General features: G+C 44.9%; 1 protein-coding gene and 1 non-coding gene across 2 annotated transcripts in view; one reads left to right on the top strand and one right to left on the bottom strand.

Annotated features, from left to right (window-relative positions):
* The window catches only part of LOC126419212 (nuclear pore complex protein Nup88), a 545,842-nt gene that overhangs the window by 284,338 nt on the left and 242,389 nt on the right, over positions 1-19,115 (top strand). Inside the window, exon 2 of the mRNA XM_050086347.1 lies at positions 12,147-12,316. Coding sequence (XP_049942304.1) covers positions 12,147-12,316 — 170 coding nt within the window. The remainder of the gene's footprint in view (positions 1-12,146; positions 12,317-19,115) is intronic.
* Positions 11,450-11,524, bottom strand: Trnat-ugu (transfer RNA threonine (anticodon UGU)). Its single transcript has one exon. It is a non-coding gene; the product is annotated as a tRNA-Thr (tRNA).

The raw sequence follows: 19,115 nt of genomic DNA, 5'->3' as shown, positions 1-19,115 counted from the left end.
TTCATTGAATTCGAAAGTAAAATTCTATGTACCGACTTGACAGAAAATCCTAGGAAGTTCTGGTCTTACGTTAAATCAGTAAGTGGCTCGAAACAGCATATCCAGACACTACGGGATGATGATGGCATTGAAACAGAGGATGACACGCGTAAAGCTGAAATACTAAACACCTTTTTCCAAAGCTGTTTCACAGAGGAAGACCGCACTGCAGTTCCTTCTCTAAATCCTCGCACAAACGAAAAAATGGCTGACATCGAAATAAGTGTCCAAGGAATAGAAAAGCAACTGGAATCACTCAATAGAGGAAAGTCCACTGGACCTGACGGGATACCAATTCGATTCTACACAGAGTACGCGAAAGAACTTGCCCCCCTTCTAACAGCCGTGTACCGCAAGTCTCTAGAGGAACGGAGGGTTCCAAATGATTGGAAAAGAGCACAGATAGTCCCAGTCTTCAAGAAGGGTCGTCGAGCAGATGCGCAAAACTATAGACCTATATCTCTTACGTCGATCTCTTGTAGAATTTTAGAACATGTTTTTTGCTCGCGTATCATGTCATTTCTGGAAACCCAGAATCTACTATGTAGGAATCAACATGGATTCCGGAAACAGCGATCGTGTGAGACCCAACTCGCCTTATTTGTTCATGAGACCCAGAAAATATTAGATACAGGCTCCCAGGTAGATGCTATTTTTCTTGACTTCCGGAAGGCGTTCGATACAGTTCCGCACTGTCGCCTGATAAGCAAAGTAAGAGCCTACGGAATATCAGACCAGCTGTGTGGCTGGATTGAGGAGTTTTTGGCAAACAGAACACAGCATGTGGTTATCAATGGAGAGACGTCTACAGACGTTAAAGTAACCTCTGGCGTGCCACAGGGGAGTGTTATGGGACCATTGCTTTTCACAATATATATAAATGACTTAGTAGATAGTGTCGGAAGTTCCATGCGGCTTTTCGCGGATGATGCTGTAGTATACAGAGAAGTTGCTGCATTAGAAAATTGTAGCGAAATACAGGAAGATCTGCAGCGGATAGGCACTTGGTGCAGGGAGTGGCAACTGACCCTTAACATAGACAAATGTAATGTATTGCGAATACATAGAAAGAAGGATCCTTTATTGTATGATTATATGATAGCGGAACAAACACTGGTAGCAGTTACTTCTGTAAAATATCTGGGAGTATGCGTACGGAACGATTTGAAGTGGAATGATCATATAAAACTAATTGTTGGTAAGGCGGGTACCAGGTTGAGATTCATTGGGAGAGTGCTTAGAAAATGTAGTCCATCAACAAAGGAGGTGGCTTACAAAACACTCGTTCGACCTATACTTGAGTATTGCTCATCAGTGTGGGATCCGTACCAGGTCGGGTTGACGGAGGAGATAGAGAAGATCCAAAGAAGAGCGGCGCGTTTCGTCACTGGGTTATTTGGTAACCGTGATAGCGTTACGGAGATGTTTAATAAACTCAAGTGGCAGACTCTGCAAGAGAGGCGCTCTGCATCGCGGTGTAGCTTGCTCGCCAGGTTTCGAGAGGATGCGTTTCTGGATGAGGTATCGAATATATTGCTTCCCCCTACTTATACTTCCCGAGGAGATCACGAATGTAAAATTAGAGAGATTAGAGCGCGCACGGAGGCTTTCAGACAGTCGTTCTTCCCGCGAACCATACGCGACTGGAACAGGAAAGGGAGGTAATGACAGTGGCACGTAAGGTGCCCTCCGCCACACACCGTTGGGTGGCTTGCGGAGTATCAATGTAGATGTAGATGTAGATGTAGAACTTTTGTTGATGTTCACTAAAAGCCCGACTACCAGCGGAGCAGAAGCGAACACTAGCGAATGCGACCCGAACACGACCGATTGCAATTCGCTGGCGCTCACCTACCGTCTGCACCATAGAGAATTCTCATTCCCAGACGCTCGCACACACGTGTTCGCTCTGGTGTAAACCTCGCCTAATACATACAGTACTTGTTTCACCTCGCTTGCTCTCACTACCCATGTGCCTGTACCGTCAAATAATCTCCTCTCGTATTATTCATATTGTTGTAAAACGAAACAACCAACGTTTATGCTGGTGCAGTTCGTGCTGCCAGTAACTTCCCATTCCGTTATTAGAAACGACTATTGTTCACCCCTGCCACCAGTCGGTAGCTGATAAGCCGTAGTTGTATCGCGAATAGTTACACGTCATTTCTGTCTCTTACAGTAATTTGTAAGTTGCAACGTCCATTTTAAATACCTATAAATAAACGTTCGTCCAATTCTAGAGTATTGTTCGTCGATCTGGGGATCCTTATCGGGTAGGACTGATATAAGAGATAGAGGAGATCCAACGAAGAGCGGCGCGTTTCGTCACGTGATCCATTAGCCCGCGCGAGGGCGTTACAGAGATGTGCATGCGAATACCGTGGCCTGTTTCTCCGACAAGTGGTAGTGGATGTCGCCGAGCTCTATGATTCGTCTACGGTGACGTTACAGCCCCACCCTTTGGTGCCTGTGCTTTTCTAGCGAGTCAGCGTATGTATTGGCGAGCCACTGCAGCAACATGTCAGTAAGCACCTGAAGATGGCGAGCAGCTGTCTCGGGACCAATGAAGTCGTGAACAAACTCCAGTAGCAGACACTGCAGAAGAGGCTTCGTGCATCTCGGAGAGGATTGTTTCAGAAATTTCGAGAGAGTAATTTCCGGAAAGAGTCGGAGAACATGTTACTTCTTCCCACATGCATCTCGCGAAACGAAAATGACTCGAAAATTCGAGAAATTAGAACTAACACAGAGGCTTGCCGACAGTCATTCTTCCCAAGCGCCATTTGTGAGCGGAACAAGTATTTGGGGGTCAGTTAGTGGTACCACAAGTACTCTCCGGCACACACCATCAGGGGACTTGCAGAGTATTGATGTAGATGCGATACGAAAGGTAGCGGAATGCCTCCCCTTCCCTTCCCCTCCCATCTCCTCCCCTTGAAACTCTCGGTCCTCATTTCGCTCCCTTCGCCCATCGCCGCCTTAGCGTGGGACGTTTAGCGCCGGTTTTTGATTGAAAAATACAATCCAATAGTTCCGGCGTGGCGCGCCGAGCGTCTGTAATACGGCCCGCGGGATTGTCTCCTGCTTTGCAATTCATTGCGTGCATTGATTGCATAAAATAAATAACCAAAGTCTGCCAGCTCTTCCTATTCGGGGAACAGATTCCCAACTCTGCAAGAAATGTAATACCCAGCGGCATCGGCAAGGGGCAAGGAAAACTTTGAACGAGATAGCGTATTTTCTTTTTTTCTTTTTTTTTTTTTCCTTGAGTGCGTTGTGAGTTAAGATGCTTCCGCTAAGTCTTGCCATCAAATTTTTATATTCTTTTATTATTTACGTGAACACAGCAATAGACGCCAGTTTATTGGCTTCGAAACTCAAGAGAGAAAAAAAGGCAATATTAACAAGCAGCAAACGTAACGACTTCGGTTTCTTTTTTCTGATCCCCCCTCTCTCTCTCTCTCTCTCTCTCTCTCTCTCTCTCTCTCTCTCTCCCTCTCCCCCTCCCCCCCCTCTCCCCCTCCCTCCCCCCCCCTCCCCACTCGCGCAGGCGCGTATAGGTACGTTGGCATGGACGACTACGGCATACCCATCTTTCGTCCATTTCACCGTGTGAAACCTTACTTTCATACACTGTTGTTGACGGTAATGTAAAATTGTCTTTCAATCCCTGCCGTCTCTGAGAGTTTTTGAAATTGTTGCCGAGTGCAGCTAACAGCGAAACGTATGGTGGACGCCATACAATATCTAATACATTCTAGCCAACACCTGCCACCTAATATGTAAACAAAATTCATATTTATACTGCAGTATTTCTTTACTTTGTTCAACTTATTGGTAAGCCAATACTTCACCGTCAAAAGGACGCCTCCTTATCCAAGAGGCCATTTTGTAGACGTGCTTCGCTGTGTGTCTGAGGACTTCTCTTTATCTATTGAGGCTATAGTAAACGTTAACCACAACTGTCGGCAACGCCCTAATCTGAAATCATACTGTCTGTGTGCGCACCTAACACCGTTAGGCATGTATGCATTATTCCTGTAAGAGTCTGTAAACTGTTTTAGTAGGATGTCGCAATCTGGGTTATAATATCATAATTCTTCCAACACAGATGCTGCAGCAGACCATTTATTTTATTTCCTTATAATGTGAAAACCAGCTCACCCAGTCTTGCATCGTTTGGCACTAAGAATGCCAGGCAGAGGTCGTCGGGATAGAATCTAATATGGTTCCATTCCTGTTTTTTTTTTTTTTTCCTTAAAAGGAAAATAAGAAAAAGAAAAAAGCCCTGAAGAGCAATCATAGGCTGTAAACAGTTTCCTTTATTTAGAATTCGCCTTTTCTTTCCTTTTAAAATATGTCATGTACACTACATTCTTACACACAGATGTTACACGTAAATGATTGGTACTTAACCTCACTTTGATGTTTTGAATCTTTCTTAGACTCTACACCAAATACAAGAATACCTTGGTAAAACTGATTTGCACATTGAAACAATTTATTTTCAGCTTTATGTTGGCTCTCCAACGTTGGCTCATCTTTAATTTTACATAGTTCAGCGGCTTGTTGTGATTTACTGTATGTTATAAACTTTCGCCTGTTACGTCCGTTATAAGAACGGCATGTAAATCCAGTTCAGTCATATCCTTGAACTCTAAATTTCCCCAATTTATTGCTACAGGCAATACAAACTTTCTCAAGAGCGCCTTACTCTTCAGAGTACGTTTCTAGTTTCATCAGTCTTTCATCTGCCATAGATGAAACTGGGCATTACAGGATATTTGACTTCAACGTATTAACTGCAAATTTGTTCACTTGCTAAATCACGATGGAGAAGGTTCCGTAAATCACATAACTGCTCATAGCTTATGGAAAATTATCTTTTAGCCATAGCTCGAGGACGTCACACCACAGATCCAAATGTTCATGATGAAGTTCTGAGACGGCGATGGATTTTTTTTTTTTTTTTGTCGTTATTCGCACGTTTCTCACAATATTTGTTAAAATGTAAATTTCCTAAGCTGCTATGTTCTTTCATCTTCGGGAAGTCTGGTGAAAACATTTCCGGACTGTAGGGAGGATGCGGCAACACTTCTCATCTGCATTCACGCAGTTTTAAGGCTACAGCTTTGCCGTTAGGTGGGCGAGCGTTGTCGCGGGAAGTGAGTGGCGCAGCCTCGAGCAACTGAAGAAATTCCGAAAGAATGGAACCACATTCCGGACTTCGTGAATAAGAACTGTGAGGAACGCTTTCCAGAAAATTAAGGTTTTCAAACTGAACAAATATGGCATTATGAGAAGACTGTCTGGCCTTTATTTACATGGAACTACAGAAAAGATTCAATAATGATGATAATACAGTAATTCATCAGAAAAGTATTGACAGTAGGTCTTAAAACAGCAGTACACACCTATCGAGTTTGTGTGTGTCAAAGACAGAAGCAAAGGACCAAAAAATCAAGAGTGTTACGTCCTGTCGACAGCGGGGTAGGCAAACGTATAGCGTAGCGTCTGTTGGATAAGGAAATCGACCACGGCCTGTTAGAGGGGTCTTAGCGGTAGCTAGGGTGATTTAGGGAGTTATAGAAAACCTAAATCTAAATGGCTGTATGGTTATTAGGGATGGGAAATACGAGGGTCATTTCGTAAATAATGGGTAGGTTGGTGTTACTGTGGATTGTTTGATCACCAACGAAAATTACGTCTACATCATACCACCTAATGGTGTGTGGCGGAGGGTGCTGTCTGTACCACTGTTTAATCCCTCCAACCCTGTTCCACTCGCTAATGGTGTGGTTGTAGTTAGGGGCTTGAGGAAGAAGCATGTGTTTTTGTTTTTTCGGTTTATATTGTACGATAAAATTTGGAAGAGAGAGAAATGGACCCTGCAGGGGTGTCAGCTACTGTGCCTGTTGAAGACCAGAAGTCGTACATCACGATCGAAACTTTACGCGGCAAAATCCCTACAGAAATCCCCAGTACATTAAGTGAAGTTTATGGTGAGTTTACAGTGGACCATAGTACAGTTTCACGTTGGGGTAATCGTTTCGTGATGGTCGTACGAGCTTAGACGATAATCCAATACCCGAAAGGCCAAAAACGTGTACAGATGAACGAAGTGACAGATGCTGTTCAAGAAGATTGCAGTGCGACTTGTGAGAAGCTTTCTGAAGCCACGGGGATACCCTCAGTATCAGTATTCCGTTACCTTTCTCTGGAAGAGCTTTCTACCACCTTTACCCAAGCCCTTTAATAGGCTGGGGAATCCAGAAGACAAGGACACATCACATTCATAGGGACTGTATCAGGTAATGAATGCACTATTGTCTTCAAATCAACCGTCAGCGTTTTCTTCATTCCTAGCCTGGCTGCTACTCTTTTATTGTTTTTCATAACGGGGCCGAAAGAAAATAATGTCGCATAGACGCTTGTGTAGGCGTGACATTGTCTCAGACGATGGACTTGCCACTCGGGAGGAACAGAGTTCAAACCACCGCTAGAGATGGCGGCTGTCGCCAAAAGCCACAGTCAACATTTCGAATGTGGTGTTGCACTTTATTGCATTTTTCAAACAAAAGTTAGTGCAGGTTCTCGATCCATCTTTTTGGAAAGTAAAAATTCGCGGAGCCCTCGAAAACACGTATAACCTTTTCGACTGTCAACAGTAAACCAAATAGTCAAAAAGCTGAAAATGCAAACATATACCAACAAGATAAAATAAATTGAAAATCGGATGCATAAAGCCCGCAAACTCAAAAAAAAAAAATTCCTTTACTTTTTGATCACACTTTGTATGTCGGGTAAAAGGAAGACGTCGAAGCGATTCAGAGGCGTGCTGCTAGATTTGTTACCGGCAGATTTTAACATCAAGTGAATTCTACAGAAATGATGCGGGAACTCGAGTGGGAATCCCTGGAGTGAAGAAGACGTTCTTTTCGGAAAACACTATCAAGAAAGTTCAGGGAACAGTACACGTCGCGTATGGAACGCGAGAGAAGATAAAAGAAATCAGGGCTCGCATGAAAGAATGTAGATAGTCGTTTTTCCTTCGCTCCATTTGCGAATCGAACAAGGAAGCAGTGGTACAAGGTACCCTCCGCCATGTTCCGTATACTGGCTTGCGGTGTAGCTATGTAGATACAGAAGTAGAACATACGTAGGTAAGTGTCGTACGCCGAGAACGAACCAGATGTACTGTTCCTCACAAATCTGTAGGACCTCCTTTTAGTGTTCACCGGCCAAATATGGCATTGTTTGCGCCGTAGTAAGCAACTTCCGCACATTCGTTCTTGCGATCAGCGGCTTCAGGGCATAAGCAAGACCGCGGAAAGAAGAGTTAGCCATTCGTCGGACCGTTGTGTGCAGCTGAGCGGCAAGGAAAGTCCTCTACGAAAGCTTGCAAGAATGTGTGAAAAATCGTTCCTTGCAGTAGCCTACAGTTTAGTGTTCTGTAGTGCCTGTCACCTAATGTATTAAGACTAATAATAAACGAAATAAATTACATAACTTTCAGTACTTTCAGTTTTTAAAGAATTTACTTGAATCCACACCGGTCTAGGTTATTCATGGACTCTCACTCGAGATGAGGTATTTTGCTAAATCGATGAACTAGACGAATGCCAGACCATTCCCTCTACATCGCTCTGACGGAATACTTTCATCATCATCCACGTTCCAACCTTAGTGGTACCCCTCTAATACTGTCGTCGTTGACGTGACGTTGAACTCGAATTTTTCTTCCTTCTTTGTCTTCCACAATATCTCTTACATAATCATGGTTAATTAATCCAAAATCTACTGGCATTACCTGCAAACAGTTAGCTTCTTGAAGCAAGATGCAGTAATGTAAGCGTAGTAAATATTTGCGACTACCAGATACTCTATGTGCCTGTTTCATAGGCTTCGCTCAACTCGATGCTTGTCACTGCATTATCTTCCAGATGTGTCACTAGATGGACAAAGATGAATTACGTTGAAAGTGTGTATTTTGGAGACTGTGAGTGTACATAGCTCATATGCGACAAAAGCACAGTAGTTGTTTTTCATTAGGTCTCCACACACAGGTTCGCCGTAGGTGTCGTTCCTGTATTCGTCAGTGTAACATCCTGTTGTTTCTGCCACTCGTTAGCGGCGTATTTATTAAGCTAAAAGTGACACAAAAAAATGAGGGAGTCGCGTCCCTGGTGAGAGCGTGGTAAATATAATTAACTAATTATTATAATGTATCATTAGGGGAGAGAACTGAGATGCGTGGCGGGCGGCACGCCCACGAAATACTGTCACAGTAGAGAGTTTATAGTTTTCTCATCACGAAATGCACGAAAAACATGTAGTTACTAGTCGCTGTCCGGTGTCATCTTGCAGGCATTAGTTACTGCTAAACAGACATCGTCCTAATTAGTCTGTTGCCGTATGGAAGAAGTTAACAAACTTTAAAATTCACAAACGAAGGAGAATACCGAGAATGATCGAATCAAGCTGAGATAATTCAGAACAGTTGCAAAATTAACGTCATTAGTGACAACAGCAGTGTCAGTTCAGTGCCATACACAGCAAATAAGCATTGGAAGTAGATTTGCAAATCACATATTGCCACTAGGGGCAACGTCTTAGTGAGACGGGACTGTCTTTCCTTCCTTTCTTGCTGCCTATTATAAAGCGGATACCAACTTTGGGGTAATATAAGTTTTCATGATATCACATAGTGGTTTAGAACAATACACATACGCTTAATTACTCTTTGTGGTTTTCAGAACAATGTTACTTCGTATATCCCACCTAAACAATTCAAAAGTAAGATCAATACATTGTGCGGGAAGGTCACTCGGAAAACTGGAAATTCTAAACAGAAAGAGGATGGTGTGGTTACTGAAGAATATGACTAAACAAAACCTAGTAGTACATACATAGCAAACAGATTTAATCCTCAATTACTAAATCTAATTTTACATTTCGCGCGTCATCTTCCCCACTCATCCCACGATAGTTCGCCCCATTCTGGACTGACTACTCCGAAGGAGAATTTAGGACAGTTTGTAGAAGCATTATACGACCTGATGATCATGCATTTCATTGAATCGCATCCTAAAGAGCCTCCCGCTAAGAATTAATGGCGCTCACTGTTGCTTACAAACCAGTATGGCTCGAAAGTGTCGTCGGGTGCCTTTTCTCTGATTTTTCAGAAAATTTATTAAATTTAGTTTGTGAACGACGGGTTCTGTTCACATTGTGCGTAAATAGTACAAAACCAAAATAGGTTCCAAAACACTGTTTTTTTTTTTTAATTTAGTGGAATAGTTCTTGTAATGTGTTCATTATGACGATAATACCAGCAAATGGTTATGCGACATTGGTTACTGGGAAGCAGAGGCACTACCCAATTATAAATACATCACTACTCCACCTTACGTAGATTCAGATATTTTCTTTTTGCCTATCGACCAGTGTTGGCCGGTAAGACAAGTGGCTACAACAAGCCAGATACAGCTATGACCGTTAGAAGTCAACGATACTGGTGCAGTTACTGTTACAGTAACTGCTCTAAAACGCAGTCAGAACGAAACAAACCGTGAAGTTACGGACTACCAATTGCAAGGACGGATATCTGGCATGTGAACCGCATGTCATATGCTGTAACTGGACTGTACATAAAAAGAGATAAAAAAATCTGTTTAGCTACCCCATTTTGCCAACCCGTGTATTTACATCTAATCTATGGTTAAGTACTCCTACTTTTATACTGTATCTTGTAACTCGTTATTTTGAATAATGTATGTATTGACTGATATAGTGCTGTAGCATATCATTCGGAAAATGGCCGACTCACGTGTTTGCAGACGCCGAAAATTACACGTAGGGTCAAATTACGGTTTTCGTGTTTCGAAATGTAGTTAACAGAAAGATAATAACGAAGAAAATATGACGGTATTTGGCCAATTAAAGATGGATGAGAACCCGAAAGGTGACTTGTCATGAAGAGAGCTGTAAATAATGTGTCTAGTAATTCGATCCAGAGCCACAGAACTCAGCAATCATTATCGTAGGTACATTAAACTTATACGTATACGTGAGCGACTGTGGTAGTCCACATCTACATGATACAATTCACAATTAAACGTCTGACAGAGAGGGTTCATCGAACCACCTTCAAGCTATTTCTCTACTGTTCCACTTCCGAACAGTGCATGGGAAAAAGAACACTTAAACCTTCCCTTGAGCGCCTTGATTTCTCTTATTATGATGATCATTTCTCCGTATGTAGGTGAGCGCCAACAGAATATTTCCGCAGTCCGAGGAAAAAGTTGGTGATTGAAGATTCATGAGAACATCCTGCCGCAACGAACAACGCCCTTACTTTTTAATGATCGCGACCCCAATTCGCGTATAATACCCGTGGCATTTTTTACTCTATTTCGCGATGCACAAAACGAGCTGTCCTTGTTGGAGCGTTTTCGATGTCCTCCGTCAATACTATCTGATACGGGTCCCACACCGTGCAGCAGTACTGTAGAGGAGGGCGGACAGGCGTAGTGTAAGAAGTCTCTTTACTATTGTAATAGACCTGTTGCATTTTCTAAGTGTTCTGCAAATCAGTCGCTGTCTTTCGTTTGCTTTCCCCGCAAAATTATCTGTGTGATCGTTATCCTCTATGGTAACCCCTAAGTATTTAGTTGGGTTTACAGCCTTTAGATTTGTGTGTTTATCTTATAACCGAAATTTAGTCGATTCCTTTTACTACTCACGTGGATAACTTCACAGTTTTCTTATTTAGAGACAATTACCACTTTTCGCAACATACAGGTATTTTTATATGAAGATGGTATATGGCAGATTAAAACTGTGTGCCGGACCGAGACTCGAACTCTGGACCTTTGCCTTTCGCGGGCAAGTGCTCTACCAACTGAGCTACCCAAGCACGACTCACGCCCCGTCCTCACAGCTTTACTTCTGCCAGTACCGCGTCTCCTCCCTTCCAAACTTTACAGAAGCTCTCTTGCGAACCTTGCAGAACTAGCAATATCCTTTCTTTCAGGAGTGCTAGTTCTGCCAGGTTCGCAGGAGAGCTTCTGTAAAGTTTGGAAGGGAGGAGACGAGGTACTGGCAGAAGTAAAGCTGTGAGGCCGGGGGGGTGGGGGGTGAGTCGTGCTTGGGTAGCTCAGTTGGTAGAGCACTTGCCCGCGAAAGGCAAAGGTCCCGAGTTCGAGTCTCGGTCGCGCACACAGTTTTAATCTGCCAGGCAATTTCATATCAGCGCACACTCCGCTGCAGAGTGAAAATCTCATTCTGCAGATGGTATCTGTTCTTTCGGATATGTCTTGCAGCTTCGAAGAATGAAATTGCAATGAAAGCCAGACCTTGGGCTGCTTACAGACGTCGATAAATATCAACGAGGACAGCTGAAAATGTGTGTCCCGACCGGGACTCGAACCCGGGATTTCCTGCTTACATGACAGACGCTCTATCCGACTGAGCCATCGAGGACATAAAGGATAGTGCGACTGCAGGGACTTATCTCTGGCACGCTCCCCGTGAGACAAACATACCCAACATACTGTCCACACACTACATTTGTAGTGGCCATGCCCACTACACTCATTACTCGCGGCAGTCAATCTACCGATTTTGTAACTAAATGCGGGTTTTTTTACTGAGCACAGAACGACGCGTTTTGCTACAGGCATGCAACATAATTTTAAAAGGGAGGGCCGGCCGGAATTACCTAGCTGTTCTAGGCGCTACAGTCTGGAACCGCGCGACCGCTACGGTCGCAGGTTCGAATCCTGCCTCGGGCATGGATGTGTGTGATGTCCTTAGGTTAGTTAGGTTTAAGTAGTTCTAAGTTCTAGGGGACCGATGACCTCAGCAGTCCCATAGCGCTCAGAGCCATTTGAACCATTTTAAAAGCGAGGATATGATGACTACCCAAATACTTATTATCCGAACTTCGAGCGACTGTGCTCAAATATAACTTGCCTGTGATGATGTTTGCTTAAAACGGTAATAATGTTGGCAAACTCATAATAGAGAGAGTAGCAGTTCGCAAGCCAGATGAAAGATTGTCAGTGCGATGTTGTGAGGTTAGTGTTTTGGTGGTGTTGTTGCAGACACTGCAGCCGACAGACCCTCCGATCCACGAGGTGGAGCTGCTGCGGTCCAACCAGACGGCGACGCAGCTGGCGCTGGTGGGCCCGCACGGCATCTCGGTGCTGGAGCTGCCGCGGCGCTGGGGCCGCGGGGGCGGCTTCCTGGGCGGCAAGCCGTCCGTCACCTGCAGGTAGGGAGCAGCGCAGCGTGCCACTGTAGGTAGCCTCCTGTCAGCCGGTGGCCGGTTGCTGAACGACGGCTTGTAGGCGTCCTCCCACGGGACCTGGAAACGTTCGCGGAAAGGGAGCTGGTGACCTCACAGCGTGGAATTCCACGTCCCGTCCCGCTACATTGCGAAGCGTGGGAGGAAGAGTCTGCCGTGTCAGATTTTTGCCTCGTGGAGAGGAACATTGCCAGTGAGATGCGACGTCTGTTTTACGCCGCAAGCAGAACTTAGGAGACACCACATTCACCGAGCGAGGTGGCGCAGTGGTTAGCGCACTGGACTCGCATTCGGGAGGACGACGGTTCAATCCCGCGTCCGGCCATCCTGATTTAGGTTTTCCGTGATTTCCCTAAATCGCTCCAGGCAAATACCGGGATGGTGCCTTTCAAAAGACACGGCCGACTTCATTCCCCGTCCTTCCCTAATCCGATGAGACCGGTGACCTCGCTGTTTGGTCTCTTCCCTCAAGCAGTGCAATCCAACACCACATTCTATTACGTCATACTGAGCTGAACTCCGTGTTTGGTGGTTTTTTGCACTGTCCAGTCACGTCAATGTGATCACCTTTCAAAAGACTGATTAATCACTTTTTGCAGCCGGCCGCGGTGGTCTAGCGGTTCTAGGCGCTCAGTCCGGAGCCGCGCGACTGCTACGGTCGCAGGTTCGAATCCTGCCTCGGGCATGGATGTGTGCTATGTCCTTAGGTTAGTTAGGTTTAAGTAGTTCTAAGTTCTAGGGGACTGATGACCATAGATGTTAAGTCCCATAGTGCTCAGAGCCATTTGAACCATCACATTTTGCAGCGCCGACTTCTGCGAGACTTGCAGAAAGGGAGTCACTTGTCGTTCTGGAAGCTACAGACAGTGATGTGGAGCTATGCCGACTTCCATTGCCGTGGTCAGCTGCGCTAGGTTTCTTAGCTTAGGATCCACATGGCGCGATCGAATTGGTCCCACAGATTCTCAGTTGAGTTTAAATCCGAGAGTCTGGTGGCCAGTGGAGTACGGTAAACTCACCCTGCTACTCTTCGAACCACGCACGTACACTGCGAGCTGTGTGACACGTTGGATTGTGCTGCTGGTAGACACCATCGTGTCGAGGAAAAATGAACTACCTGTAGGGGGGGGGGGGGGGGGGGGAGTGGACATGGTCCCCAAGGGTAGATGCAAACTTGCGCTGCTCCATTTTCCTTTCAGACATTTCATGCTGTACACGCCAACGGTTATCTGTCCGATGGAAGGTAAAACGTGATTCATCTGGAAAGGCCACCTGTCGCCACTAAGTGGACTCCAGTTGCGGTAATGGAGTTCAAATTCGTCGACGATGAACAGTACTCGGGAAGGATGCATGAACCAGGCGGTTGCTGCTGGGATCCATACGGAGCAACGTTCGGTGAACGCTCGTTGAGGAAACACTTGGTTCATCTTGGGGGTCAGTTGCTCAACGTTTGCACATCTATTCGCGCGTACACATCACCGCCGTCGTTCATCTGTCATATGGCCCTTGGTGCACCACGCTTGCCTCGGCGCCGGTTTTGATAACGGCATTTTGCCATGCACGGTATACTTCAACCACTTTCGCACATGAATAGTTTACAGAATTAGCTGTTTTGGAAATGCTTCTACCCTTGACCCAAAAAAATATTCAAATGTGTGTGAAATCTTATGGGACTTAACACCTAAGGTCATCAGTCCCTAAGCTTACACACTATTTAACCTAAATTATCCTAAGGACAAACACACCACACACACACACACACACACACACACACACACACACACACACACACACACACATACCCATGCCCGAGGGAGGACTCGAACCTCAGCCGGGACCAGCCGCACAGTCCATGACTGCAGCGCCTTAGACGGCTCAGCTAATCCCGCGCGGCACCCTTGACCCAAAAGCCAATGATCATGCCCTTTTGGACGTCTGATAAATAGTTCCGTTTCTGCATTACAAGAATTACCGTAAAAGAAGTTTCTGAGGATGTCGGCATATCGGTTGGCTCGTGTCATGCAATTTTTTCGTTTTTTTTTTTTTTTTTTTTTTTTTTTTTTTTTTTTTTTTTTTTTTTTTTTTTTTTTGCGCGAGACGTATGTCAGCGAGCATCGCTTAGGAGCTCTTGAATGACATCAATGATGATCCTGATTTGCTTAAAACTGATGACGGAACATGGGTTTACGGTTATGACATCGAAATCATAGCCCAATCGTCGCAATGTAAGCATCCCGGAGAGCCAAGTCCCAAACAGCTCGCCAAGGTCGATCAGATGTCAGAGTTTTGCTCACTGCTTTTTCAATTACCCTGGCGTGTGCATAATGAATTTTTGCCTCAAGGTCGTGCGGTTAGGAAGCAGTATTACCGTGATATTATGCGCCGATCTCGAGAAGCAATACGCAAAAACGTCCGGAATTGTGGAAAATAATTCATGGCTTTTGCATCGCGCTAATGCACCTGCTCATTCATCGTTGCTTGTGAGAGATGTTTTGGCCAAAACAACCCGACAGTCATGCCTCAGCCACCATACTCACTAGATTTGGCCCCCTGAGACTTTTTCCTGTTCCCAAAACAGAAGAGACCTATGAACGGACGAAGATTATCAATGACTGAGGAAATAAAAACTGCATCGTTGGAAGCACTCAAGGCTGTACCAAAAAGTGCGTATGAGAAGTGCTTCGAGGATTGGAAGAAGCGTTGGCACAAGTAAATTGTAACTGAGGCGGATTACTTTGAAGGGGACAACATAAATATTGATGAGGGGACAACATAAATATTGATGAATACACAAATATTTTTTTCATAAAAATACAAAGTCACCTTACTTTTTGAACACACCTCGTACATATGAATGGTGTCTGTTCTGTAAGACATGTCTAACAGAACAGACACTACTCGTGATGGCGTCGCTGGTGGGGAAAGAAAGAGAAATGATGGGTGGGAATTGACTTCAGCTGCATAGGACATTGTGGCAATGCAATGACGTAAGTTGAATATTAATGCCGGGATCGGGCATGTCGGTCAGTACAGACACCACTTACATGAGCGCAACAGCTTCGTGGCGTTTATTTCAAAATGGCTCTGAGCACTAAGGGACTGAATATCTGAGGTCATCAGTCCCCTAGAACTTAGAACTACTTAAACCTAACTAACCTAAGGACATCACACACATCCATGCCCAAGGCAGGATTCGAACCTGCGACCGTAGCGGTCGCGCGGTTCCAGACTGTAGCGCCTTAATTTGGACGGCGGACGCTGCATTGGAACATGTGATAAACTGAGAATTTGGATGGGACGGAGAGAGGTTTCCGGATGACCGAGGCGGTTAAGGCAACCGTTCTAGAGAAGCAGAGCATTCGGAGTCGAGTCCCGGCCCGGCACAACTTTTCAAGTTTGACCACTGCATTACGGCAATGCCCTGTCCAGCTGGACGTCAGGAATTTCCCACAAATCCTTTCCCCCTTCCTTCCTCATCCTCTATTTCACATAAATTATCAGTTTCTCACAGTCCATATTTCGTATGTGAGAATGTCGGGCGATTCGACCGAAGAAAAACTGTTTTGAATTTCATCGATCTTCGTCTAAAGTCTGTACGTTCGGGCGATGAGATCGGCTGCAGTCTGGCCGCGCACGCAATGGCGCATTAGTTTGAAATGGTTGGCCAGTGTCAGTCGTCGCCAGAATTCACCGATGTGGGTGCCACTGTGTGCGCATTCTAAGAGATTGGCTGTTTTGCGATCACTTCTAGCAGTAGATTCAACCGTTCCCTCAGAACTGACTAAAGATACTGCCTAACCGATACAGGTATTTTAATTCTGCATTACCGGTATTTTTCGATATTTGTTTGGTCTCAATTATAACAGGTGTTTTATAATTTTCACTAATAACCGATTAAAAAACTGAAATATCTATTAGCGATAGAAATAGCGCTAACTTTTTTTCTTTTTAAATTTACCGTTCTTTTAAAAACAGGAGTAACTGTTATTCGTAAAATGTCCATTTATTTGAAATAATGCGTTCGTTATTATAGAAAATGAGAAAATCGGTCAGTGCTATTTTAATAACAATACCGACAGAAATGAGCAGCAAACACGTGGCATAAGAATTAGTACAGCATTGCTGAGACAGTAATGTCCCTGTTGCCCTGTGTCGTGGCTTGAGGTACGCGGGGACACGCAGTTTGCAAGACCTGCCTCCTCCTGGTCTGTACGATAGTTACTCGCTGTCGTCGCCTCACACCCGTTGCGTATTGCAGAACGGTACCAACCCAAATTTGGAAATATTTCTATGAAGTGATGTAGCAATCTAGTGTAATGAGTCATTTGTTTTAAAAGATTTATATACCATTTTTATGAAATAATAAAACTGGAAGGAAATTACGGTAACATTTAAAATTGTAAACCTAACAGCAATTCATTCATAGTATACAATAAAAACAGAAAGTAGCAGGTCTGCGCCTGTCTCTACGTAATATGCCTTTATCTGCTTGTACGGCTTGGAAACCGTCGAAGTTCTTCAACCTCAGTTTTTAGCCTCTTGGACTGATTATTCGTAATGTCTAAACAGTATTAGGATCCCCGATTGCAACATGATTTTTGAGCAGAGTTTCTAAAAATTAGAGTCAGTAAAAGAACACTGATGATTTTTTACATTATTCAACCATTTACCACTTTTCCAGAAAAGCAGCGAATGGTGGACACACTTAAGTTTTCTCTTATTGGCTTCTTTAATATAACAGTTTGATTCTGTATATTTTTAAGCTGAGGGAGTCAAAATATTTCAATCTTCGTTAGATTTCTACATTTGTTACAGGAAATAATAGGAATAAAAAGCAAAAGTCTTGTTATTTCAGAAACCGAATATTTTGAACGATTTTAACAGTCAAGCTGGTGTAAAAGAGAAAAATCGGTATAAACGAAAACCGGTTGCTACAGCGATAGCCGCCATCTCTGATTTCCTGTCGCACCCATAATTATTAGTCAAACATCGAGAACTATCAGACTCGCGTGGCCGCCATATAATAACTCAGGGTTAAAATGGGCGCGGATACTGTGGCGGTTCTGGTATCACTGATTACGCCGGGCTCGAAGAAACGTGCAGCGTGTACTGTCTCAAAGGGGGGCAGAAGTTGTGTCGATTCCGGATGCATAACAGCAGTCCGCATTATCCTGTGCGGGGCGCCTTAAGATGACTCGCTCTCCGGGCTCATTCACACGTAGGAAAGGCGCGCCGAGGAAACGGCTACATATTATTTAACATGCATAACTGCGGCGCCTCGCTAAGTTTCGTCTGTACTGGCGTCGACTGCACGAGAGGGATTGCGGTCGCGCTCGGGCCGAGAAAATGCTGCGCAAAGCATTTTGCGGTGGCGGTTCGTCTGCCGTTGCGCGTGTTTGCGTCTAAGTCCTCTCCCTGAGAGAGAAGGCAAGTGGGAGCTTAGCCCGCGGCGGTGCCAATTGTTGGCAGTGGGTCGGCCATGTCGCCGTTGCGCGGACTGGAAATTGCCCCGTAATGAGCAATCTTTCTAACACCCGCAAGCCCGCCGGAATCCCCTATATTATAAGAGCTTATGGCAACATTAAAACAATATTCCCAAGTCCAATAACGGCGATTACATAATCCGGCGGCCAGACTTTGCTTCGCCCCCGGCAGCCTGCTCGCCCGCCTTTTCGCACACGAATACAAAATAAGTGCCGCCCGACGCTCTAGTGTAAACGCCTTCGTCGCCTTGCCCCCTCTCCTGACCCCCTTCCATCCCCCAAACAACCTAACCACGCCCAATCCGCCTCCTTCCGAGCTTCGCGACTTCGCTGGCATGGCTTGCTGGTGGAGGATTTAATGGCTTTATGCAGATATTAGCACTCCAAAAGAAATGCACACTATTTTTTTTAAATCCATCTTTTATTCTACATGTTTGAAAATTTTACGGCGTGTAGATACATCTTTAGGAACAATATTTTCATTTCTCCGCATAATTTCCATCCCTCTCAACTGCCTTACGCCATCTTGGAACCAGCACCTGTATACCCGCACGGTAAAATTCTGGATCAACCTGTTTGAGCCACTGTTTGGCAGCGTGCACAAGGGAGTCATCATCTTCAAACCTTGTTCCACGAAGAGAGTCCTTCAGTTTCCCAAAGAGAAGATAGTCACATGGAGCCAAGTCAGGACTGTAAGGCGGGTGTTTCAGTGTTGTCCATCCGAGTTTCGTGATCGCTTCCACGGTTTTTTGACTGACATGTGGCCGTGCATTGTCGTGCAACAGCAAAACATCCTGCTTTTGCCGATGTTGTGGATTGGCAAGAGAGCCAACCCACTATGAGAGGAAGCCGAAAGGCACGCGTTTTAGCTCACGCAGGCTGGCGTGAGGTCTGGAAGAGGACAGGGAAATTAGACTTTAGCAAAAAACGTACGTAGCTGCTGGAATACTTAGCTTTAATCCATAAATGGTGAACATCGCTCTTGACGGTACATTACTCATAATCTCAATAGTAACTGGTAATGGCGCCTTGCTAGGTCGTAGCAAATGACGTAGCTTGAAGGCTATGCTAACTATCGTCTCGGCAAATGAGAGCGTATTTTGTCAGTGAACCATCGCTAGCAAAGTCGGTTAACAACTGGGGCGAGTGCTAGGAAGTCTCTCTACACCTGCCGTGTGGCGGCGCTCGGTCTGCAATCACTGATAGTGGCGACACGCGGGTCCGACGTATACTAACGGACCGCGGCCGATTTAAAGGCTACCACCTACCACGTGTCTGGCGGT

Source organism: Schistocerca serialis, chromosome 9, assembly GCF_023864345.2.
Source record: "Schistocerca serialis cubense isolate TAMUIC-IGC-003099 chromosome 9, iqSchSeri2.2, whole genome shotgun sequence".
Lineage (NCBI taxonomy): Eukaryota > Metazoa > Arthropoda > Insecta > Orthoptera > Acrididae > Schistocerca > Schistocerca serialis.
This window is presented reverse-complemented; position numbering and strand designations above follow the sequence as displayed.